Below are 22,262 nucleotides of genomic sequence, written 5' to 3'. Positions count from 1 at the left end.
TAGAAAAAAAAAAAAAAAAAGGCATTTCAGGCCTTTGCAGAAAAAGCCAGAACAAGTGAACAGACCTTGGCAGTGCAGTTTCCCCTAGAAATGAACAATGGAAAGTAACAGAAGCCTCAGGGCATTATTAAGAAGTAAAAATAACAGCTAGCACAGCCGACCCTGGCACTCTCCTGCCGTTTGGCATCTGCAGCCCCCCAGCCCCCAGAGGTGAGCGCTGCCTTGGAGCCAGGTTGGTCAGAGCCCACCACCGGGGAGGTGAGCGGCATGGGGATGGGGCAGGGGCAGCACGGATGCGCCTGGGAGAGGAATTCCTACTTGTGGGCAAGAAGTGTGTTTCCTATCCTGCGCTTCCAAGATTTTTCCTCTGTTTCTCTCCAGGATGGATTCGAGTTCTTTCCAAGCTTTTCAGCGAAAAACAACATGAATGTAACTCCTTATTTAACCAGGCCCAAGGTCTGGGGAGAGGTGACGGCAACTTAGACCCGCTCTGGGAAGGGCTTTGAGCCTGGATCACCAGAGAGAGCTGTAGCTGATGGCTGTCCTTGAACTGGGGTACCCACCTTGGTTTTGGCCACAAATGTTTTCTGAGGCATGAGAAAATCCTCCTAACTAAGCTTTTACCAAATCCTCCAGAAGGCTCAGGATATGGCAAATGATTTATTTTTTTTTCCTGGCGGTAAAAGATTATTCAGGGAAACTCCTGCCCCGCTCTGATGATCTGATGGATACCTCTCCTACACCTTCTAGAGCTGAAGCTCCTTCTGAAGCTGCTTGTTCCCACGTTCCCCCATCACTGCCAGGCTGCCAGTATCTGTCTGCACGACAACACAATGGTCAGTTTGGTAATAATGAACAAAAAGTCCCCGTCCCCTGCCCCCCGCTGCTGCCCCACTGTGCCCCATCCTTGTACCCCCACCCAGGACCAAACAAAGGGGCCGCCATGGGACAAGCACCGAGATACTGCAGCCGACAGACTGTCTGTCATCTGGATCTGCTTTGTTCAGGAAAACCACTTAGTTTACAAATATTTGTATTTAAATGCTTCTCTGCCCACTTAATTCAAGCCTGTGCTTAAAAAAAAAAAAAAAAAAAAAAAAAGGAAACCTTCCTTAGAGAAAAGCAAAACACAAAAACACAAAAACACAAAGCCGAGGCTGAGAGAACTGCTTGTTCACTAATGCCACATTTTCCACAATGGAAATAATTGTCTCCCTTCATGTTTGACAGTAATCTGCAGTCCCAAAATAAACAGAGCTCCTCTTAATTTTGCTCCGGGGTGTTTCCCGTCTGTCAAAGCAGAGCGGGAGACAGCAGGCAGCCGTGGCAGAGGTGCAGCACGCTCGGCTTCGTGCTCCTCGCTTTCACTTCAGAGCATCCTGGCAGTGAAGGGTTAAAATATTTTGCTGTCCATCAGTGCAGACACAGGTGCTTGGCCCATCAGTGGGAAGCTGAGACTAGGAAGGGAAGGAGAGAGGCTGGTGAGAAGAGGTGCCGTGGGCTACCTGTACGTTGGTCTCGGTGCCAGAAGGAAAGGAAGGTTACGTGGCAGAGCTTAGGCATGTCCCAGTGTCCCAGAGGATTAATGTCTGGTAATTTGGTAATTAATATCTTTGTGTTTAACAGCTTTGGTGGAGCGTTTTCTCTATTTGGCTTTCTAGCGAGTACACTTTTACACCCAGCTATCCTGTGACAAGGAATCCCACAGCTTAGCTCTAGACTGGATGAAGAAGTCTCTCTGTTTTGAGCCTGTCACTAGCTGGCTTTGCCCAAGTCCCTTCCATTCTTGGAATAGAAAATTCGGTGAATGACCCAGGCAACCATTATTTGGTAGGCAAATAGGACAATTATTTATTGTCCTGTGTTCCCTCAGGCTTCTCTTTACAGGCAGCTGAGGTTACAGCTCACCTGGTGGGAAGCCAGGGGGCCCTAACTCAGTACATGTGTAGGCCTTCCTGGCCTACACACACTCTAACTTTTGTTTTTCCTCCTTGGCAGTCTTCTCATTCTAAATTAAAAGCCATTTTGAATAGAAACTAGGTGATCGCACTTTCCATGACATGATGAAGTTCAAAAGACACCATCTCTTTCTTGTTTTGGGAAGCAGGTACCTAGACCTGTCTGGTCCAGGGCCTACTACTCCATGTGATGGTGCTTCTCTCTACAAGCTGAACCAGGTCTGAGACAGATATTTGTCTGTGGTCAAAACTTGGCTTTTACCAGACAAGATGTTGAGGGATACACAGCAGGCAGAAGGAAATAATCATGTTGTCCCAAAGGGATCCTTAACACATGGAGGCTCAGACAAGGAGATCAGGTTTTGGGAATAAAGCCTGGGAGAATGCTGGCAGGGAAGGGCGTGCAGACATCTGTACCATGTGGCTGACAGACCAGAGACAAGCCAGGTCCAGAAAAGAGCAAAAATCTCACTATAAAGTTTAAAATAAAATCTGTGAAGGCCAGGAAAGGATTCCACTCTCCAGCTCTCCGGGGATCTTTTCCAGTGCTCAAGACCCTTCCAGATCTTGAACCTCTCTTTGATATCTGGTGGAAACTAAAACCACTCACCTCAGAAAGCATTAGGAAAAGTAGTCCAAAGTGTTGGCATCTATTTCCCAAATGCATCAGAACTGCATTGACTGGAAAGCAACAGTACACCTCTAAAGAAGGTGAACCCCCTCTAACAGCCAGGTTTGCATGGCAGAGTGTTGCCTGCTGGACACGATCCTCTGGGGAGAGGCAGGAGCAGACGGCAGCTATTGAGGGGCCTGGAGCATCAGCAAGTCAGAGGAGATGGCTAGCTCCATGAAAACTGTGCTCCCTTTACAGAAAGGAGAAATCACCAAAGACAAAAATCATCTTCAGATTAAGCAAGGGCGAGCTGCGGGTAAGTGCATCCTGGAGCCTGCTGGAGGGTGCAGATTTATGAATTCAGCTGGGAAGCTGGTAACTTTGTGCCACTTTTATCTGCCTCCTTCCCCATGGTCTTCAGAAGCGCTGGTGTGTGGAGCCCTGAGACCGGGTGTCACCACAGGATGAGGTGGTTGGCAGTGGGGGAAGCCCCCAGGAGCCATGCGGCTTCCCAGGCAGCTAGGCCCAATTCAGAGTCAAATCAGAAAAAGGAGGTGGGCGACAGGCAGTAAATGAATCCGATAAGGTTTCTGGCTCACAGTTTACCCACCCTTAGTGACAGCTGTTAGTTAACACTAGCGATAACCCTGGAGTCGTAATAAATACTGAGGAGACTTCCTGCAGGGGGAACAGGCTGCATGCAGCTAGGACAGGAGCCCTGACAGTGCAGCCACAGGGCTTCAATTACAGCAGATCTGAAAATGTGGGGTTTGTATTTGTCTGTTTGGTTTTAGCGTTAAAAAATGTTAACGTTTCATCTGAACTATTTTTAACACTGAAAACGATTCTCTTTTTATGTTCCATATTTATGTCGTTGCCTTACCTCACGGGAGATGCCGTGAGAGCTCTTCACGCTCCCACTCAAAGCTACAGAGGAAAAGCAGGGATAAAACTACAGATCCCATGATGCCTATAAAACATTATGTGGTGCTACGTAACTGCAGACATTGGCTCTTAAATGTGAGGAGTGACTTATACCAAAAATTCCTATCAAAAATTCCTATTGCTTTTTCCCTTTTTTTTTTTTTCCTTTTTGAGACAAAATACCTTATTTTTATCTGAACACCCCAAACTTAATTTTTCAGGAATTTTCTTTTCTAAAGGAAATTTGAAAGTGCCTTAGAAATTACAGGCAATATTTTTAAGGACAGCTAGTATCTGTCAGGAAATAAATTAATATAAGGAAGAAATGAAAGCCTACAAATGCAGAAGCCCTTCCTCAGACAAGCACACATTTTTTGCACCCCCCAAAAAAAAAATTACTTTATAAAAGATTTCCCAATTTGAGCAATGTTATATTTTGACAGTTGTAATTATAATGGCCTGCAACCTTTGACTTTCCCTTCATGGAGCCTTTGCTGTTAATGCAGAACTGATTTAGGGACTGGGGTCCCTAACAGCAGCTGACTCTTATTAGGGCTTGCCTCCAGCAGTGGGAGAGTGAGGTGAACGGCCAGGTAGCCCAAGACAAGACGGAGGAAACTCCTTGACCCATGGCTAGAGCATGGAGGAGGAGGATTACTCAGGACAGCTTGACGGACATGGGAATGCAGACATTGTCTAGGCTTTCCAAAGTGCAACGGATGCAGGCACCATGGGCATTATAACACAGAAATGAAGGTAGTGGCTTGTGTCCCCCAGCTTTGGAGCCTTCTGAGATCAGTTTGGTCCTTGCTGCTGGGTAAGGTCATGGTCACGAGGGCTGTGCCTCACCCACTTCACTGTTATCACAGCAACACATGGCAGCAGGGAATGACAGAGGAAACAAGCCTCCTGCAGTATGTAATTTACCTTTCTTCCTCCTCTTTTGTTTTGAACCCCACTTCTATGGACTGTGAGCTTCTTTAGGGTAGCGTGGGAGTTCCCATGTTGGGCAGAGGAAGGAAGGTGACTGAGTACGGATGGTAGGTGGCTGCCCTCTTTGCAAGCAGGGTTTGTCCTGAGCTGTTAGCGCTGAGCCCTGCCACTGACCAACACCAGGAGCAGGGGAGCACTCTGGCCTCAGGGTCTGGTTTGTGCCCATCCCTACAGATAACCTGGATGCTGACATTTTCTCACTGGGGCGCAGAAAAAGGAGGTTTCCGTACCCTCCTGGGCTGAAGCATTTCAGACTTTAATGACTCAAGTCTGTGGAACAGAAGCAATAAAGATGTGGGAGAGAAGGAGGGGAAGCAAACTCTCTCTCAAAGGTACCAAAGTGTGTAACACCTCGTAAAGCAGTGGGAACTGGAGCTCGGAAAGTTATTGGAATCAAGACTTTCATCTCCTGTCAATAAAGCGTTATCAGCACCGAGCCCAATTTTCGGCTCTTAATTCCAGATGTGTGCGTTGGAACTTCGTGCCTCTTCTCATGCTGAAACCTGCAGCTAAGTTCAGGCCCCGGGGCAAATGGAAGGCAAACTAGAAAACAGACAAGTTCCTTCCACTTGTGTCCAAATATGGGAGTGTTAGAGTATGCGCAAGATTTAATCCCCATTTTCCTGGGTTCTAGTCAGGAGGAAAGGCTGTGACCTTGCAATGTTCCCTTATTGAGACTGAAGTACACGGATGAAATAATAGGAAAGGCCACGGCTTCTCTGAGGTCTAAAAAAGAGGAGCCATTCAATATCTGGGATAATCTGAAGCCTTTCACTTGGAAAAAATATTTGGACAAAGGCATCTGGCTACATCTTTTCTCCAAAAGGACCATAGTATGGACAGAAATGAAAGTATACATGAGTATAATATTGTGCCATGATGCAGAAGAGGTGAAGGCAACAACATACAGTCTTTACTGCCTCTTATTCATCCCCATCACCTGTTAGTGGAAACAAAACTGTGCCACCTAGAAGTGTGTCTTTGCTCTTCCCTGCAAATCTCAGCCTTGCTCCTCAGTGCTGAGAAGCCAGATGTCACAAACCTTCACGAGTGAAGAGAAACCTTTATACCAGAAGGTGAACGTGGTCACCACAGGAATACAGGTGAGGACAGACGCAGAGAATGTTCCATTGCTGCTCAGTCAGTGTGCTGCAGTTAATATCTGATCCCCATTGCCTATGAAAGCAGGTGATTCACCGAACTGCCTAACTTTATGCACCCACATTTGGCCATACTGTTCCATGAGAGTGAGCTGAGAGAAGGGCACAGCAGCGAGAAGGGCACCTCACCTGCTTGTGTGCTGCCCTGCTTTAAGGAGAGGGTCCTGAGAGACAACGGAGTAAGCTGGAAGTCACACAATGCTCGCGATCACTGGCAAAAATTAGAATTTGACTCTTTTTTTTCATTTTTACAAAATGTCCCCACTGCCTGTGCCTTAGGAGAACTTGGGGCATACTTTGGCTCTCCATCGAGATCTGTGCTTTGAGATCTGTGTTTGAAGTCACAACAAAAGCAGACAAAATCACAGCAGGCAAGGGATAAGAGTTGTACCAGGCAGTTCTGGCAGCCACTATACACAGTAAAATAATTAAATATGGTGGGGTTTGGTGTAGATGAAAGAGCAGTGCTCTTTTTTTAATCTCAAATATATATTTCCCAGGGAACAATCAGAGAACAGGCAGCCCTTTCAGTGGCAGACAGCCACACTTTTTAGAACCAAGAGCACAGGGAGCTGAAGATATTCCCATACAAAATCCATGGTAAATTCTTTGGGAATCAGGGAATACAGAAGAAAAGAGGCGCAGGGAGAAAGGATAAGGAAAAGGACAGAGAAATCCCTTGTGTGTTGCCGTAAGTCTTCATGTTCAAAGCGAAAGCAATAGAAACACTAAACATTTTATAGTGCAGCTTCATTTGTTTAGGCTTCCCTATTGAGCATTAAATTTTATGGCACTTTAAAGAGCTCTTGATAGTTTTGTAAAGCCCTGCATTAAACGCACACATACACACAGACATGAACATGCACATGCACATGCGCGTATGCACACACCGACCTGTAACAGCCTCAGCATCTTGTAGTGGCCCAGTCCATTCCAATTTTACACCGTGAACTTAATGCAAAGCATCAGAAAACACCTTGCTGGGAGAGAAGTGTTTGATGGTTAAAAGGAGAGAGGGGCAGAAGGAGAGGCTTCAGCAGGAGGCAGACGAAGGTGAGGGATCCCACTCCAGCCCTGCCTCCCGAGCAGTCTCAGGGGGGGCAGGTCCCATCAGTGAAGCAGCCAGCCCTGTGCGTGGTGTCCACAGGAGATAACTTCCTTCTCTGCAGATGCCACCATGTGGGATGCAGCCTGTAGTCAGTTCTCCCTACCAGAACAAATGTCTGTGCTGGTTTGCAGGGAGTTGGGCGGAAGGTGCAGTGGCACAAGGTAAGGGGCACGTGTAGGGCACCAAGCCAGGAGCACGCTGCGTTGACAGGCTATCAGATGGATGAGCACATTATCCGGGCACTGAGGAGGCTCCTGGGAGCCGGCCTGGCTTCCCCTGCACGCAGATGTAATCAGATTTGGTGGAAGGTACTGGCACCTTTCCAAAGGCTTCCTTTCATGTGTCCTGCACCACACACACCCCCATGCCTTCTGCCAAAGCTGAGATGGACATTTCATGTGATGGGACAGAATAATGTGGTAGGCCTTAGGCAGGTCTGAAACACCAAAAGCTTCAAGGAAGTGCTGGAGGCACTGAAGGACTGTGCTTCCTTGGAAACTCCTAATCCCCTTCAGATGAGAATCTTTAACCCCTGTGACCCTGGAGTCATGAATCACCCACTAAAGGCCTGACCCTCAGCGTGTTTCACTGTTGGTTTAGCCATGGAAGAAGGGCTTTCTCTATGGTTTTCACTCAGGCACACTCTGTCTGCTGAGGACTTCAGAGAAAGACCATTTATCAACATTTTTTTCTACCCCAGCCTCTCTCTGTGACACCCCAAGCTACCCACAGTAACATGAAGGTGAACGTCAAGCTGTGGATATGGACAATACCATGCTGCCAGACATGGGGTGTTTCTCAAACTCCTGTAGTTCCCCCAGAAATCTCTGGCAGACAGGAAGCTGTTGGTGTAAGCAAGCAGAGCAGCTCTTCTCACACTTGCCAGGCTGCAGCACTGTGTGTGTTGCTAATGGCACAAGACAGGGGCATCTCCATCAGCATCTCAACAAAGACTGAGTGCCAGGAGCAAGATCTGAGGGCATACAAGAGAGCAGTTTTGAACTATTTGAGAAAATAGCACTGAACCACCAACCCGACGCCAAGTCTTCCTTTGAGGGGGCATAGGGAGCATTTTGACACCACTGATGTTGCAGGCACAGCCCTTGTTGAGTCTCTCAGCCTGGCATCTCTCTTCTCGAACATCCCGGAGTGCTGGCAGTAGCAGAATTCTGCTTCCATCCACTTTATTTCAAAGTCTATCTAAAACTCTTCTTTAGTCCATGCCACCTGTAAATGAGCAGCTGAGAAATGCAGCTCTATGTGAAACGGTCTGCAAAAGACAATTTTCAGACTTGTCTTACAGAGCTGAAAATAACTGAGAGAAAATAAATATATTATCCCATCAGGACCTGGATTTTGCTTGCTTTTTTCTTTCCTTCTTTCTTTTTGGGTTATTTTAAAAGCAACTCTTTATTAAAATGAGCATCCAAAGGGTATTATTGTAGAGATTCCTGTTACATCCTGAGGGGCTTTGATCTTGCAGACGCAAGAAGTACAATGAAAGAAGACTTCATACAATTATACCTAGCCAAGGTTTGCAAGCTAAAAAAAGAAAAGGCATGCTGCTCTTACCAGAACTAGCTTTTCTTTCATTGACGGTGATGTTGTGAAAACACTAAATGCCTTTGGGACCTAGTAGGGTTTTCTGTCTTATCGACTGCTGTATATGTTTTCAGAAGGGGGAAGAGCATGGAGACGTGCTTGTTGTGAAAGAAAGGTGGTTTTCCTGGCTCTAGCTGCAGGTTAAGGTTCCCTCTGAGTTCCAGCTTAGGAACTGTCGCTTCAGAAGATTTAACTTTGTCTCTTGCAGTGGTTACGCTGTGATCCAAGGACCATTATGTAGGTGTACTGCTGTTTTCAAAGCCACACTGACAGAGAAGGATCAACAGCAGAAACGGCAGAACCTTATCCACCAGCTGCGCAAGACCATGGAGGACGCCAGTCACCTGCCTACCCAGCCGACAGCCTGCCCAGTAAAAGTGCTTAATACCTACATTCTTCCAGTGAGCCAGTTACCTTCGGTTTTAATTATGTAGATTAAACACCTGTATACCTTAATTTGTCACACAAAAGTTGTGTTTTGAGCATCCTGAGAGGCACAGGTGTCACACAGGTTCTTCTCTTATGCTGCTGTCACACCGTGTGGGAACATGTCTCACCAACTTGCCCTATTAAAGAAGGAAAGGTGCTCGAATTGGCACTGGTGGGCTGGCTGGCCCCCAGCCCTGGGGCAGGGCAGACTTTGAAAGCAGGACTAACAAAGCCAGGACCAAGACTTGCAGTATGAGAGGAGGAACTAAGGAGGAGGTAAGCCAGGCTAAGGCCCCAGCCCTGGGGCCTAGCCCTGGTGTAAGATGCAGTGTGTCTGTAGCCACAGACGTGAATCAGTGCAGCCTTGCCAAGCACACCTCTGTGCCGCAGCACGAAGGGAAAGCACAATATCCTGGGTTGGTACCGGCCCCCACGACGAGTCGGCAGCAACGCCAAGAGCAGAGCCACGACTCAGGAATCCCACTCTGCCACTCTCCTCCCAGACTGCTCCTTTATTGTCTTTGGGAATCCACCAGCAGGCAGGCAACAAATTATGCAGATAGGGAAGCTTTCAAAAACATGCTTCCAATTATTTTTGTGCCTGGTCAAAAGCCCCACACATTTACTTGTGGTAAAAAATGGCTCATCTTTTTCTTGGGGCCCTCTCCCTTCCTCCTTCCTCTGTTTCTATTTCTTAGTCTTTCTGTCTCTCCTGAAAAAGAGGACTGGCCGTTTAAGCATCATTAAAGCCAACTACTTTTCACAAAATATGTTTGCAGGCATAACCCCATTGCACTGGGGACAAATACATCCTGGTCCCAGAGCTGTCATCGCAACCATATGCTTTGTACTGTGTCTCTGAATGGATTCGTCCCAAGGTGAATACGGTAATGCTTTAAAGTAGTGTATTTGTTAAGTATTCTGTCAGGAGCATAAATCAGAATGGCGCAGCGTCATTTCTACCGGACAGGCAGGATCCAAGTAGGATCCTAGAGCCGCACGAGCAGCAGTCATGGGAACCAAACCTCACACCACATCCTCGATGGTGAGGAGGAGCTCAGGGCTGGCTCCTGGGAAGATGTTCCCAAACCAGCACTCAGGAACCCCATCACAGCCATGAATCCAAACAGCAACAGGGGCTGCAATCCCACCAGTGAAGGCAGAAACGAACAAAGGCCCAGGAATCACTACTATAATGTGTTTTCTAGGCGGGTCATTCAAGGCAGCCTTGCACAAATTTAGTCACCCCTCGAAGGACAGCATCTGCTTTCTGTGTGGTTGTGCTGCTTCTGGGAACTGTGACAGCACAAGCACCCAAATATTTCATGCCTGGCAAAGCCAGCCTGTGCCTACACTTCCCCACATCATTTAAAGTTTGGGATGTGGCAGCTGGGCATGCACCAGAAAGAAGCAGCCACAGAGCCCGAGTGCTCCCCAAGTTTGGGAGTGCTCAGATCCCTGCATTTGCTTCAGTTTCCTCTCTGGCTTGGGCTGGGAATGTTTGTGCCAGCAACCTAGAGAAGAAAATGAAGTCCATTGCATACAGATGCTTGGCCAGCTCTCAGTAATGAAACACGTCTTTATCGTCCACAATTTTTGATTTAAGGAAAGGGGCAAAACTGCCCACAGTTTGCAGAGAAAATAAAATATATAAAAAAAGAAGCAAGCCCCAATGCTTAGGTTGTGAAATGCAGCTTCCTCGGGACAATAAAGACGTGTTTCATTATGGAAAGTGGCCGACCATCTGTGCACATTTGACTCGTATCCCTCAGATCTGGGAAGTAACAAGGCCAGTTTTACACTCACTTCGCTGACTGTAACTGCGCTGACGTGTCTGACTTTGTAAACACTGCCAGGGTTTTTGGAGTGAGGAACACATGCCTCCCGCTCCTCCGGGCACGCTCCTTCCGCAGGGTGTGCGGAGCCATCCCGCTCCCCTCCCGTGCGGCAGAGACCTGGAGCACGCCACGGGTCTGCTCTGCATAACCTCAGAAGGCCGTGTCCTGTGCGACAGGCAGCTGGTGGGATCCTGCACTCGTCCTGTGCATGCTGCTCCTCTCTCTGCTCTGCTCAGACAGATTTTCAAGCAAGAGAGAGGCGCTGGACCGATGCACCAGGAGATGGGGGCTTCCCATCAGTAGGTAGCACATGGTACTGAAGGTGACCCATACCATCCCTGGTCCTCAGCGCTGCCCCTCCGCTGCCTGAAGATGCTCAGACGTTTGGTCCTTGCCCGCCCTGCTGAAGGAGCAGCCCTCGTGCTGAAAAACAGAGAGCAAGGGACATCCGACACAGGCAGAGATGGGAAGGAAGGGCTGCAGCCTTGCGCTGCATGCCCAGAGCTGCTGCCTCTGGCAGCCAGCCCCTGAGTGACAGTCACCAGGAGGCTTATTGCCAGGGGATGGGCCACGCCGTGGAATGTGGCTGCTGGGGGACACGCTGTCGGAAGGGTGTCTTTTGTAAAATGCGGGATGGAGCTGAAAGTGAGACGCTCTGAGGCTGGCTTGATCTCAGATGTCAGGTTCTTCATGACATAGAAGGTTTCACCTCTCATAACTCTCCTGTTGAAGGCCAAACCTTTACATAGATCTTTGGCTTTTATGTTTTAAACATATCCATTTACATTTGCTGTGCAGTCTATCTATCTGTCCATCTCTCTCTGACGCTTCCCATGGATATCCAAGCACCAAGACTGCCGCTGGTTAGGAAAAAGACCTCCAATTTCAGGATAGAGAGAGCTCTGGGAAGAGGCGATACCTACCAACATGATTGAAGATGTACCAAAATCTACTCAGGCTGATCCAAAATCCATCAAAGACAGCATAAAGTCTCCAGCTGTGACCACCAGCCCTTGGATCACATCCTAAATGAAGCCATGTGAACTATCTGCGGACAGAAGAAACACAGCCCTGAGTGCACGATATGGCAAAGATGTGATGTTTCCCAAACAGCAGGAAAACTGATTTTTATTTAAAAAAAAAAAAGAAAAAAGAAAAGGAAGAGAAAAAAAATCAGAGGAGCAGAGAGCAGAGCAGGCTTCCCCCGTGCCTGTTAAGCACAGCTCAGGAAGGGTAATACAGTACCAGGAGCCCTCATTTCTAAACATGACACAAGGAGATGGAATTGGTGTTTACACAGTCATTTTAGGGAAGGAAGAGAGTTTAATTTCAACAGTACCCCACCTACACGTGTGCCTGGATATCATTATTGGCAGGTGCATGTAATCACAAAAACACCAATCAAATAATAAAAACATTAAGTTTCAGCTCAAGATCAAAGGAACGAACTAAAACCTCTACCCTGGCTCAGCCCGACGTGTCAGCCACATGCCTCAATACCTACGGCTTCAAGATCACTCATTCCTCCAAGGCACATGTGTTCAGGTTGCTGAGAAAGCTGAGGAGCTTCTCCTCCTGGGCCCCCACCTGTGAAATCAGCCGGCAGCAGCGTTCCTGGGAGTAATGCAATGAAACTGAGCTAAGGGAAATTTCAGGATGGGGAGATCTCGTAAAGCGCCGTAGGCAACAGCCCAAGCTCAGGTAACGGATACCGGTGAGCAGACATCCAGCCGTGCCTGCTGAGGGTTTGCGTTACCTCTTTGGGGACAGAGGTGGCTGCACAGGCTGGCCGGGGCCAGGGCCAGGTGACAACGCAGCATTATTAAAAGCAGGAGAGGCAGTAGCACAGGACTGGCCAAAAAATAGAAGTCCTTCCTAGGCAGGGGTCATATGCCAGTGTTTAGGTCATTTTAAGTCTAGATTAGATAAAGAGTAGAAGAAGACATGGCCTGGATCAATCCTGCACCAAGTCCCCAGAGGAATGCTTGAGACAGGATTTAATAGCTTTCTCCCCAATTCTAATTTCCATTAAATCAAAGGCTTCGTGCCTGCCAAAACCAGAAGGCAGGGGTTTTTTGAAATGCTTAGTTAAACACTCCCCTCACTTGCACTGCGAGAAGCATGGATTTAATTCCCTGGCTATCACCGGTGCTCACCCAGGGCCTTTGGTGCTGAGGCAGAGTCCTGCCCGACATCCCCTCCCTGGCCCCTGCTCAGGCTCTCGGGGACACGTGCTCGTGTCCGTGGGATGCACAAAGCAGCTGCCCCTCACTCTGGGAAGGTCGGCTCCTGTCTCCCGTGGGCTGTGGTGCAATGTGACTTTCTTGGGGTTTTGTTCTTTCTAAATTAACTAGCTTCTCGCCACTGCACGGTGTTTTCCAGTCACTAAGTTGCAGCTGCTTGGCATAGGGTGTCCAGACAAGCGAGTTAAACAAGAAAGAGAGCAAGAGATTTGTGCGCTCGGAGTCCAGGTCAACAGTGGTTTATTAAGTCCCATTAACCATATGGTCACGATTATAATAAAAGTCTGAGTTATGGCCAGTGACATGTGTAACCCCCCCTGAAAATCCGATATATATATATATATGATGGGTGTAGATTCAATGCGAGCACAGAACTACATCACAGTGTTTTTTAACCCTTTCTGATCCCCAGGGAAAAGGCATAAAGACACAACCACAACCCAGCTATGTCTGATAACTCTGCAGCTCGGCAAAGCCTCCCTGAAAATACAGCCTCTCCTGCTGCTGCTGCCCCTTCCCTCAAGGGCTCACTGCGACTGCACTGCTTGGGAGGCTGTTCCTCCACCGCCAGACTGCGGTCACTGGGATTCTTCTCCACCTACATGATGAAGTCCCCGTGTGGCTCCAGAGGGTTGCCCCAAGCCGCATGGCTGTAATTCAGAGCAGAGTTTGGCCCTGCCTATTTCTGAGTAGTCTTGCATGGGCTGGCTGTGAACTGAAACACCTGCAGGCTGACCCCGCGGGTGAGAAAACGCTCTTGACGCTGTGAAGACATCACATCGCTTTGGTACCCACCATGGGAAGCGCTCGCAGTGCTCTGCTGGCATGTGGCCGTTTGACACATGAGATGCAGAGGTTCTCCAGCTATTTCACGGGTCAAAGAGCCGAGGTAAAACGAGCTATGGGCAAACATGGGTGACGAAGAAGGAAGTAGGAAGAAACAGCGAACTTACTGAGGTATTTTCCTGGCCAGGCCAGAGTAGACAACAAACAGGGCCAGCCCACAGCCCCATCTCCCACCCCACTGCCACGGCCTCCACATAGGGAGCAGCAGCACCAGAGTGGGGGCTCTGCCGTGGCTGCTCACCTCCAGCCCATGACCCTGTGAGATAGCTTCAAGGCAATTCTCACCCTGCCCTGTCCTGCCGAGTGGCTACTGTGCTGGAGAGGTTGTCCTCTCTCCATGCTCCCCCCTTAGCCTGTGTGCCAGTGTCTCCTCCTCCCACCTCAACACGCACCCCAGGCAGATATCCAGGCCTCTGCTGGGGACCTCCCCGAGTTCCTTCTGCCCAGCAGACGGTCTGTTGGTCCTCAAGGGAAGGCTTTTTCTCTTGACCATAAGCAACGACATTATAAAAGACCACATCTGGGCCTGTTCTCTGCTCAGACCCCTCATCACCCCACAAAGCAAACACCACAGCCTAGATGTGCCTCAGCCACGTCCCCATCCAGCCTTTCTTCGGACGCTCCGCATGTCCAGCCTCAACCCAAAGTCAGCCTAGTGACTTACCCCTTCACCCCCTTCTCAAACACCCCACCCGCTCACCCCTTCAGCTGCTTCCTAAATCTCCATCCCCAGGAGTAATTTGCCTCGGGGACACCAGCTCTGCTGTGGAAAAGGCCTCTGTCAGGAGCTCACCTCGCCTTTCCATCACCGGCAGCCTCAGAGCTTCAGACAGCAAAGCCCAGGACATAAATACAAATTTGGCCGAGACAGCATTGGAAAGTGCCGGACGTGCAAAGAAATGACCTAAAAGGTAAAAGTCAAAGATAAATAAGAACAGTCCGTGTAAACTGTGTGCTCATCTTAACAATAAACAGAGCGGCTGCCGCGGGGAAACTTGAAAGGGCTGCACTCGGCCAAGATGAATGGTTTGCTGAGCCTGCTCCGGGCTCCGTCCGAGGGGCTCGGCATGAGTAATTGGGTGCGAGAAGCGCTTGCTCACCAGGGCCGGAGCAGGCCCGCGCCGAGGAGGGGGAGCACGTAATGACCGCGCGGGTTATTTATGGCTTCGTTTGCTCATTAGCTTGGCATCACCTTCAGTCTCCAGCCGCAGCACGTGACGGCTTTGAACTGGCGCCCCGGGTGTGGCGGGCGCTGTGACACGCGGTTTTGATGTGTGCCCCGCAGCTCCCGTAGGATTTCCGCTCAGCCCCGCCGTCCGGCTGGGGATAAATCACCCTCCCCTCCCCGCAGCAGCTCCGGGGCTTATTGGCATTATCTATCATTGTAGAGTCCTCGTCCGGACGTGCGTGAGCTTACCGTCTCTCAACAGTGAGGGCAGGGTTTCAGCGTGCCGGGAGAGCTGAAGCACGGCGAGCCGAAGCCTTGTGGGCTTCCCCAGGCCGGCCATCCATCACCGGCAGCGTGTGAGACTGGAGACGGGCTGTGAGACGCAGCGCTGGAAGGGCTGGCTCCATGTGGAGATGGAGCAGTGCCGGCGGCCGGCTGGGCTCATGTACCTCCGATCTCCTCGGTGAGGGGAAATCTCCCTCAGGGGAGCTCCCTGGCCTAGGCAGCGCCAAAAGAGGTTGTCTGTGCATGGTAGGCAGCAGGCTGTGCTTACTGCTGTGCTATGGAAAATGTCACCAGGTACCCACTGACAATTAGGGTAAACATCGGGGGAAAGAGAGGCAAATACGGCAGTGCTGTCCAAGCAGGGGCAAAAGCCTGCAGCAGCTCCCCACCGCTTCTTTATGGGATTGCTCCGCGCAAGTGACCTAGCCACCACTGCAGGCCTAGCCAGAGAACAACCACACGGATCCATATGCTGCAGGATGGTCATACACCTCTTCCCTCCCCTCCTGAGAACACCATACACACCTAATAGCGTCTGCATCTTCTCAGACCAGGAATAAGGGCTGTGACACAGCCTGTGTCCATCCAGTTCTTCTGAAAACAGGAGCCTGCAGAGAAATTATGAGTTCAGGGACACCAACATCAGTCCAAACAGCTGCAGAAATGCCAGTCCATGGCCTGCAAAACTAATCTATAGCAGAGAACTTTGTCTAAGTAGGCTTTGTCCATGTCCACGCTAATGGCTTCCCAGAGCATACTGATCTGTGTGAGCATTGGGAAAGGAGCTACTGGTAGAAACGGTCACATCATCAGACTTGTGGATAGGTAGATCAAGTTCCTGATCTCACATATCCATTGATAAGTATAAAATGGTAAATGAAACCCTTCTCTTCCTCCTCTCAGAAAAACCAGCTAGTTAGCACAAACCAATGCAAACAAGCAAACCTTTCAATATGCACTAAAAGGCTTTCAGTTCAGCTGGGAGGAGCCTCGAGATACCTCTACTGAGAAATTGCTAAGACATGGAAACCTGGAGACCAGAGGCAAGAACCCTTTAGAAGCTGCTAGGTATTGGGAGAGACCTCATGTCTTTAGCACAGGAGATCTAACACATCAGTGTAGAACATCAGTAATAGATTGATTTGCCAGTGGTGATGAGGCAGTCCTGGATGGTGGATGTGAGGGGCATTAGAAGAAAATAAGTTATTTTTAAAGCCGCAGACCCATTTGCAAATATCAGGCCAATTTTCTATGGGTGCCCACCCAGGAGGCATCACCCCAGCTTCTCTGGAGACAGGCAGAACCGCAGTGCTCCCAGGCATTGTTCTGAGCATCCGCCCCAGCAGAATTGCCCAGCAAATGCCTCTGTAGTCTCAATAGCAGTTTGCAAGCTCCAGATAATGCTGAAGCTTAACCATCTCCCCTAATCTCTCCCTGACTCCCTTTCCACCTCCCCATCCCAGCTCCGTGCAACACAAGCAGCAGATCTCCCTTCTCAGGGCTGTTTCCCCCCTTTTTTTTTTTTTTCTTCCTGTGATGCTCTGTTCTGGCATATGCCCCACACATGTCCACAGAGTTGGGCTCCTGGGGTTCCTGGGGCTGCAGGCAGGGGGTCGGCTGCATGGCATGGGTGCCATTATTAACCCTTATTAACACACCTCCTCCCCAGGCCCCGAAACTGGATGTCTCCAAAATGCTCAGGGGGCAGAGGGGCTCTCTGTGGCTTCTCCTGCACTGGCTGGCACGACCATAGGGAAGGGCAAAGCCAGGTTTTGCAAAGGCTGCTCCTTTCCCTTCTCGCTAGCCATCAACACACACAGCATGTCCGTGCCGGAGCTGGGCAGGCAGAGCGCAGATGCGGTGCCCAGGCACCCTGGGCCAGGAGGGGGTGAGGAGCCCCTCGAAGCCCGGAGGAGCAGAGCCCTCCGGCTGAAAACCCAAGTGCACCTCTGCGATGCTGAATGACAGACACTTTAAAGGCATGTATTTCAGCTCCTTGGAGCCAGATGCCTCCTCCCTCCTCCACCGGGCAGAGATCCGGCTCAGCATGGAGTATTCTCTCCCATTTCCTAGGGATGTCAGTCAAAGCCAGGCTCTTGGAAGTTCAAGCGTGGCCAAAAGGAAGCAGATTTCAAAACACACCCCTCCCTCCGTTCCCCCCTTCCTAGGCCTTTTGTTTCCAGTTCCCCCTCCTCCCATCAAAGAAAGAAACAAGAAAAGATTCTGGAGTCACCAAGTCATGATCTATCATTCTTTCAGGGGAGTTTCTTCTAATATTAATCAACACAAGCCCCTCTCTCCCTGCCTCCTCTGCCCCAAGGGAGCAGCGGGCTTGGAAAGCTCAAGCGGGTTTCTGATGGGTCTTGCGGCAAAATTCCTCAGTTCTCAGTTGGAGCGAGATGGTGTTGGGGCAGTTGCCAGGCTTTCTGAGATTTTTGGAAGATAAATGAGATTCACTGCCTATTGCCTAGTGCCGTGAATACATAGGACACCCAGAAACTCTGCTGTTTTCTGTAAAGTGACTGGCTTCTCTGTCCCATGAATGAAGGCCAGGATCCCCACATCCCTGCCATTGTCCCCAGCGAAGAAGGTGAGGCTCCGGCCAGCAGCTGGTGACACTTTCTGTGTTCTGCTTCTCGGCCCTGGACAAGATTGCAGAAGTGTAAAGATTATCCTAAATACATCAGCTGCTGACAGACCTCCAGGGGTGGTCTCCCAGTAACAGAGGGTGAGAGTAGAGTTTCTCAAGCCACTTTTTCCCTTTCAGTTCCCTCCCCTCAGTCTCTCAGGGAGGGCCAGCAGAGCAGGACAGGAGCAAGCTGCTCCCTGCCTGTGCCTGGTGGTGACAGCTTTGGACAAGAGGCAAGTCGGGGCTGTTTGGAGAGCGCAGAGGGACTGAAGCGAGGTGTAGAAGTTGCCTCATCCTGCTGTATGAATGCCCCTGGTGCTAATCCCTGCAGATGAACCAAAGAATGTCCCCTCTGGTTGCCAAGTGGGACACTGCCGTCTCTGCAGTTTCTTGGAGACATTGGTTGGCCTCCCCTCTGGCCAGGGTTCAGGTCCCAAATGGCAAGATCTCCCAGCTCCTCCTCACCAAGAGGTAAAGCAGGTGGCCAGTCAGCGTTCAGTCTCCTGGGGAAGAAAGAACACTTTCGGGTTTCCGGATAATCTTAGAAGGGTCTCTTCTCCCCTCTGTGTCTGGCTCCCATGCCATGCTCTTCACTGGGGATGGATTCATTTTTGCTGTGCCTGTCAATGCTGATTTGGCTGTTTTGCATAATGTCCCTTGCAAAACCTCACACTCGTGCTGTTAAAATAATTTGTCTGCTAGTTTTACTTCAGGCCATTAAAACCATGATGAAGGTGCTTCAGTCTTCCAGGAATCATCACATGCTCTCCTGACTTCAGGGGCCTTGCCATGCTCTCTCCCAACTACACTTTGATTTCTTCAGCATTTGGCTCTGGTCTATCCTTTCTTTTGTTGTTTTGTTAGTTTAAGCATCAACAGCCATGAAGGCACTAAGCAATTGTCTTACTAATCCTCCTGATAGCCTTAAAAGCACAGCAGACAAGAGGGAGAATGAAAGGAAACCTTCCAAAACCCCACATGAGAACCTGGGTGCTGAAGCATAAGTGGACTGCACCACCCCTGAGAGATCTCCTGTGGGAGTCAAAAACAAGCCACAACAGGGCTGGTGTCCAGAGAATTTGCTGAAAAAATAATACAGCTTTCTGACTAGTTCTGCTGAGAGCAGCTATTCAGTCTGATGGATAAAAGTGGTGACCTGACCCTCCTCCAATGCCAAGAGTAGGGCCTGCCTTTAAACCATACCCATGTTAGTGCTCCAGCTGGGGTGCAGAAGTCATCTTCGTAGGCCTCGTAACAAGCCCTTCAATACACGCTATCAACGATAAAGAATCCTGATCGCCAGAACACTCTTGGCATATTTTATTCAATATTTTCCTCACTCTACAAGGAGGTGATTTCACATTCCTTCATTTCTCATTTTCACTGTCGAGGCTTTGCCCTGAGCCACCAACACAAAGTGAAGTTGCGTTGGCACACGTGAGGAGAGCTCGCTGCAGCTTTGCCAGAGGAAACCTCACCTCCGTGCTAAATACAAATATTTTAATATATGTACATAGTGAATATACCAGTGTTTATAGTTTGCCTTGTGGTCTCTTTCATGGCTCAGAGTGCATCACTGATACAGAATTAAAAACACAGCCCGTGGCTCGAAGATGTTACAGTCTGGCTGAGATAGACCCAAATGCCTTTGGGCATGTTAAGTTAAGGTCCAACCCTAATCTAAATTTCCATGAAGCCTCATCTGTTGAAGCTCATCTGAGAAGATTTTTGATTGGATGTTTGAAAGACTTTTCAATAACTTCGGGGAAAAGTGTTGAAAATGTATTGATTTTGGTGAAAATTCCCACAGAAAAAAAAATTGATATTGAATTTTTCTCCAGTTTTAGAAATCATGCTGGAATTTCAGAAGTACTATCTTGATTTGTTTGCTTTATTTTATTTCATTTTACTGTATCATGTGTATATTCTTGTTGTTTCCATTATTTCATTGCACATCACTATTGGCAAGGAAGGCACATGGTAGTTAAGGACTCAAAACTAGCATTAAGAAAAAAATAAATAAGCAAATATAACATAAAAAGGAAGGAATTCAAAATGGTATTTTGAAATTTGATGCATTTCCAAAACTGGAAGCAGTATTTATTTATTTATTCTGAAACAAAAGTGTTTATAATGTCTGAAATGATCTTAAAATTCTGCTCCATGGAAAATCACAAACATATTAGTTTTCATTTTTAGTTTAGCCATCAAGGCAAATTCATCAAGGATGACATCTCCCGTACAAGCGATACTGGGAGGCCGAAGCATCCCCCGGTCTGCTTCTTTAAGAAGGAGGGATGACAAGATGCTGGCGTGCGGCGGCTGTTAGCATTTCCAAGATGCTTTGTATTATGGCAGGGCAGAAGAGTTGACAGTCTCTTCTCAGTTCTGTGGTTAGCTGGCTACAGGCATGCAGTCATTACTCTATATTAATGTGAGATGTGAACATCATTTTGCTGGTTATAATTATTCTCCAAGTGGTACAACCTTAAAAATTACAGCTTTGGAGAATCTCTCCCTCTGTAGTTCTTCCTGGGAGTCCCTGCCTGGGTTGGTTCCCAATAATGAGATTTTCTAAGGGGGCCGGGAATGTATTGATTGATTTATTTGCTTTTGGATGCTAATTGACTTTGATGTTCTGCAGCCACGCTCCTGGCTGCCATGCTGCATGCCGGGGAGCAGCGGGGCCGGGCCCTCGCGGAGGCAGAAGGCCGCAGCGGGGCTCCGGTGGGAGCGAGGCCTTGCCGTGCCTTGCCAGCCAGAAGCCGAGGCCTGTCTGAAGGGCCTCCACAAGAGGCCCCGATGGACAGCAGCGGGGACGTCCCACGCACCAGGCCTTGGTGGACGGAGACGCCCCGGTGTGGGGCTGCCCTCCAGCAAACCGGGCGGGGAGCTGCCCGAGCCCCCCCAGGGAGCTGTACCTCCTGGCAAAGGCTGTCCAGCCACCGCCAGGGCCCCCGGCTTCCCCTCCCTCCTGAACAAAGGAAGGCAAAGACATCTGAAACAACTGCTTAAGCAGTGATGAAAGGGATCAGCCTCCCTTTATCTCCGCAAGAGACACTGTGTCATCAGTCTTTGCACCATATTTCAGCACTATCCTCTCCACTGAGCCTGCCAGCAAGGGGCTGTGCGGCTGTACAAGCAGATGTGGTGATGGGCTCAGTGCTGCTGAGCCTAAGGCTTGGAAGAAAACCAACCTGATCCTCTCACACAGGCAACAGCCTCCAGCAGCGATGACCTCCGGTAACATGTAGCTCTCAAAAGGATTCCAACCAGCAGCAAAAATCCGTCCCCTCCATCACCAGTGACCCTCAGTGCACGTTGAAACGAGGTGCTGGAAGCCTAGAAGCCCACCCAAAAGCCCTGCTAGGCCTCCTAGCCTCACGCTGCTATGGCACACCACGTCTTGGGCCTGCTGAGGGAATTTAGGAAGGAATGTAGGTGGCTAATACCACGCACTGATGATCCCTCCTCAGCCCAAAAGGCTGGTAGCCATTTGCAAACTTTCCAAAAGTGGCTGGCCTTCAGCTACAGTCCATGTGCTTCATGGTCCAGGTGAGGCTGTGGCATCCAAACTGCTTGAATGCTTGCAGTGCAAAAACATACTTCTCTTCATTACTGCCCCACTCCTACTCACTCTTTATTTTGTTTTAGTTCACACTAAGGTGAAGTGACATAGGAACAGAGGGATATACTCATTTCTTCTGGTAATGGAGAAGAGAGATGGCCTCTTTAGCAGAGGAAACAACCCTGTGCTTACAGAATGCCATTTTAAGCGCCCTCGCGTTAATGTTTACATGATGCTGCATCTACTAGAGCAACACATGTGATACCCACATTTATGGTAGCCACCTCCTCAGCCATCATTTTACCACACACATCATAAGTCAGCACGGCCTCCTGTGTGTTGCTCATAGAGCTTTGGCTGTGTGCCTCTCCTCCAACCAGTTTGTACCATACCCTGAGCATTGCACGGCTTGCCACAGTGCGGAGCCAAGCCATAAATCCTGCATGGGGATTCGTGCTGTAAATGCCCACTTGGAGCTCTGCACCACTGGGATGAAGAAGGCTGACCCCTGAGGCCACCATGAGTCCCCTCTTCCCTGCTTCCAGTCATGGAGTCACCCCCAGCATGGGAAGGGCCAGGTGCCTGCTGCTGCTGTTTAAAGAGGATCCAATGTGCCTCGAGCATGGTGGTGTGTTCAGTAAATGTGGACAATTAATTCCTGAGCAGGATGTAGAGAGCCTCGCTGAACTTACAGTGAGACAATCGCAGCTCTCCTCCACTGGGATGGATTTAGCATATATGGATGGTCCAGCAAAGCAAATTCAAATGCTTTCATACTGCAGTAAAAGATGAGAAGGGACAAGAAAAGCTGTGGAGATATCCATTCCTGACCACAACATGGAATCAGAATAGAGCTGGTGCTTCTCCTCAGCAGGATAGATGCAAGTGTCCCTCCAGA

General features: G+C 49.2%; 1 protein-coding gene across 5 annotated transcripts in view; it reads right to left on the bottom strand.

Annotated features, from left to right (window-relative positions):
• LOC308195612 (uncharacterized protein) overlaps window positions 1-22,262 on the bottom strand; it is a 35,141-nt gene that overhangs the window by 2,677 nt on the left and 10,202 nt on the right. For 3 of the 5 annotated variants that reach the window (XR_013951668.1, XR_013951669.1, XR_013951671.1), the window contains 3 exons: window positions 15,693-15,775; window positions 14,508-14,618; window positions 11,549-11,673 (listed from right to left, as the gene is read on the bottom strand). Coding sequence is in view for 1 of the 5 variants with exons in the window: in XM_080593380.1 (XP_080449506.1) it covers window positions 11,651-11,673; window positions 14,508-14,618; window positions 15,693-15,775 (217 nt within the window). In the remaining 4 variants the exon portion in view is untranslated. Of the gene's footprint in view, window positions 1-8,238; window positions 11,674-14,507; window positions 14,619-15,692; window positions 15,776-22,262 lie in introns of those variants that run through there. The other 2 variants (XM_080593380.1, XR_013951670.1) reach the window with 2 other exon arrangements.

The sequence above is a fragment of the Anser brachyrhynchus genome (genome assembly GCF_964034855.1).
Source record: "Anser brachyrhynchus genome assembly, chromosome: 5".
NCBI lineage: Eukaryota > Metazoa > Chordata > Aves > Anseriformes > Anatidae > Anser > Anser brachyrhynchus.
This window is presented reverse-complemented; position numbering and strand designations above follow the sequence as displayed.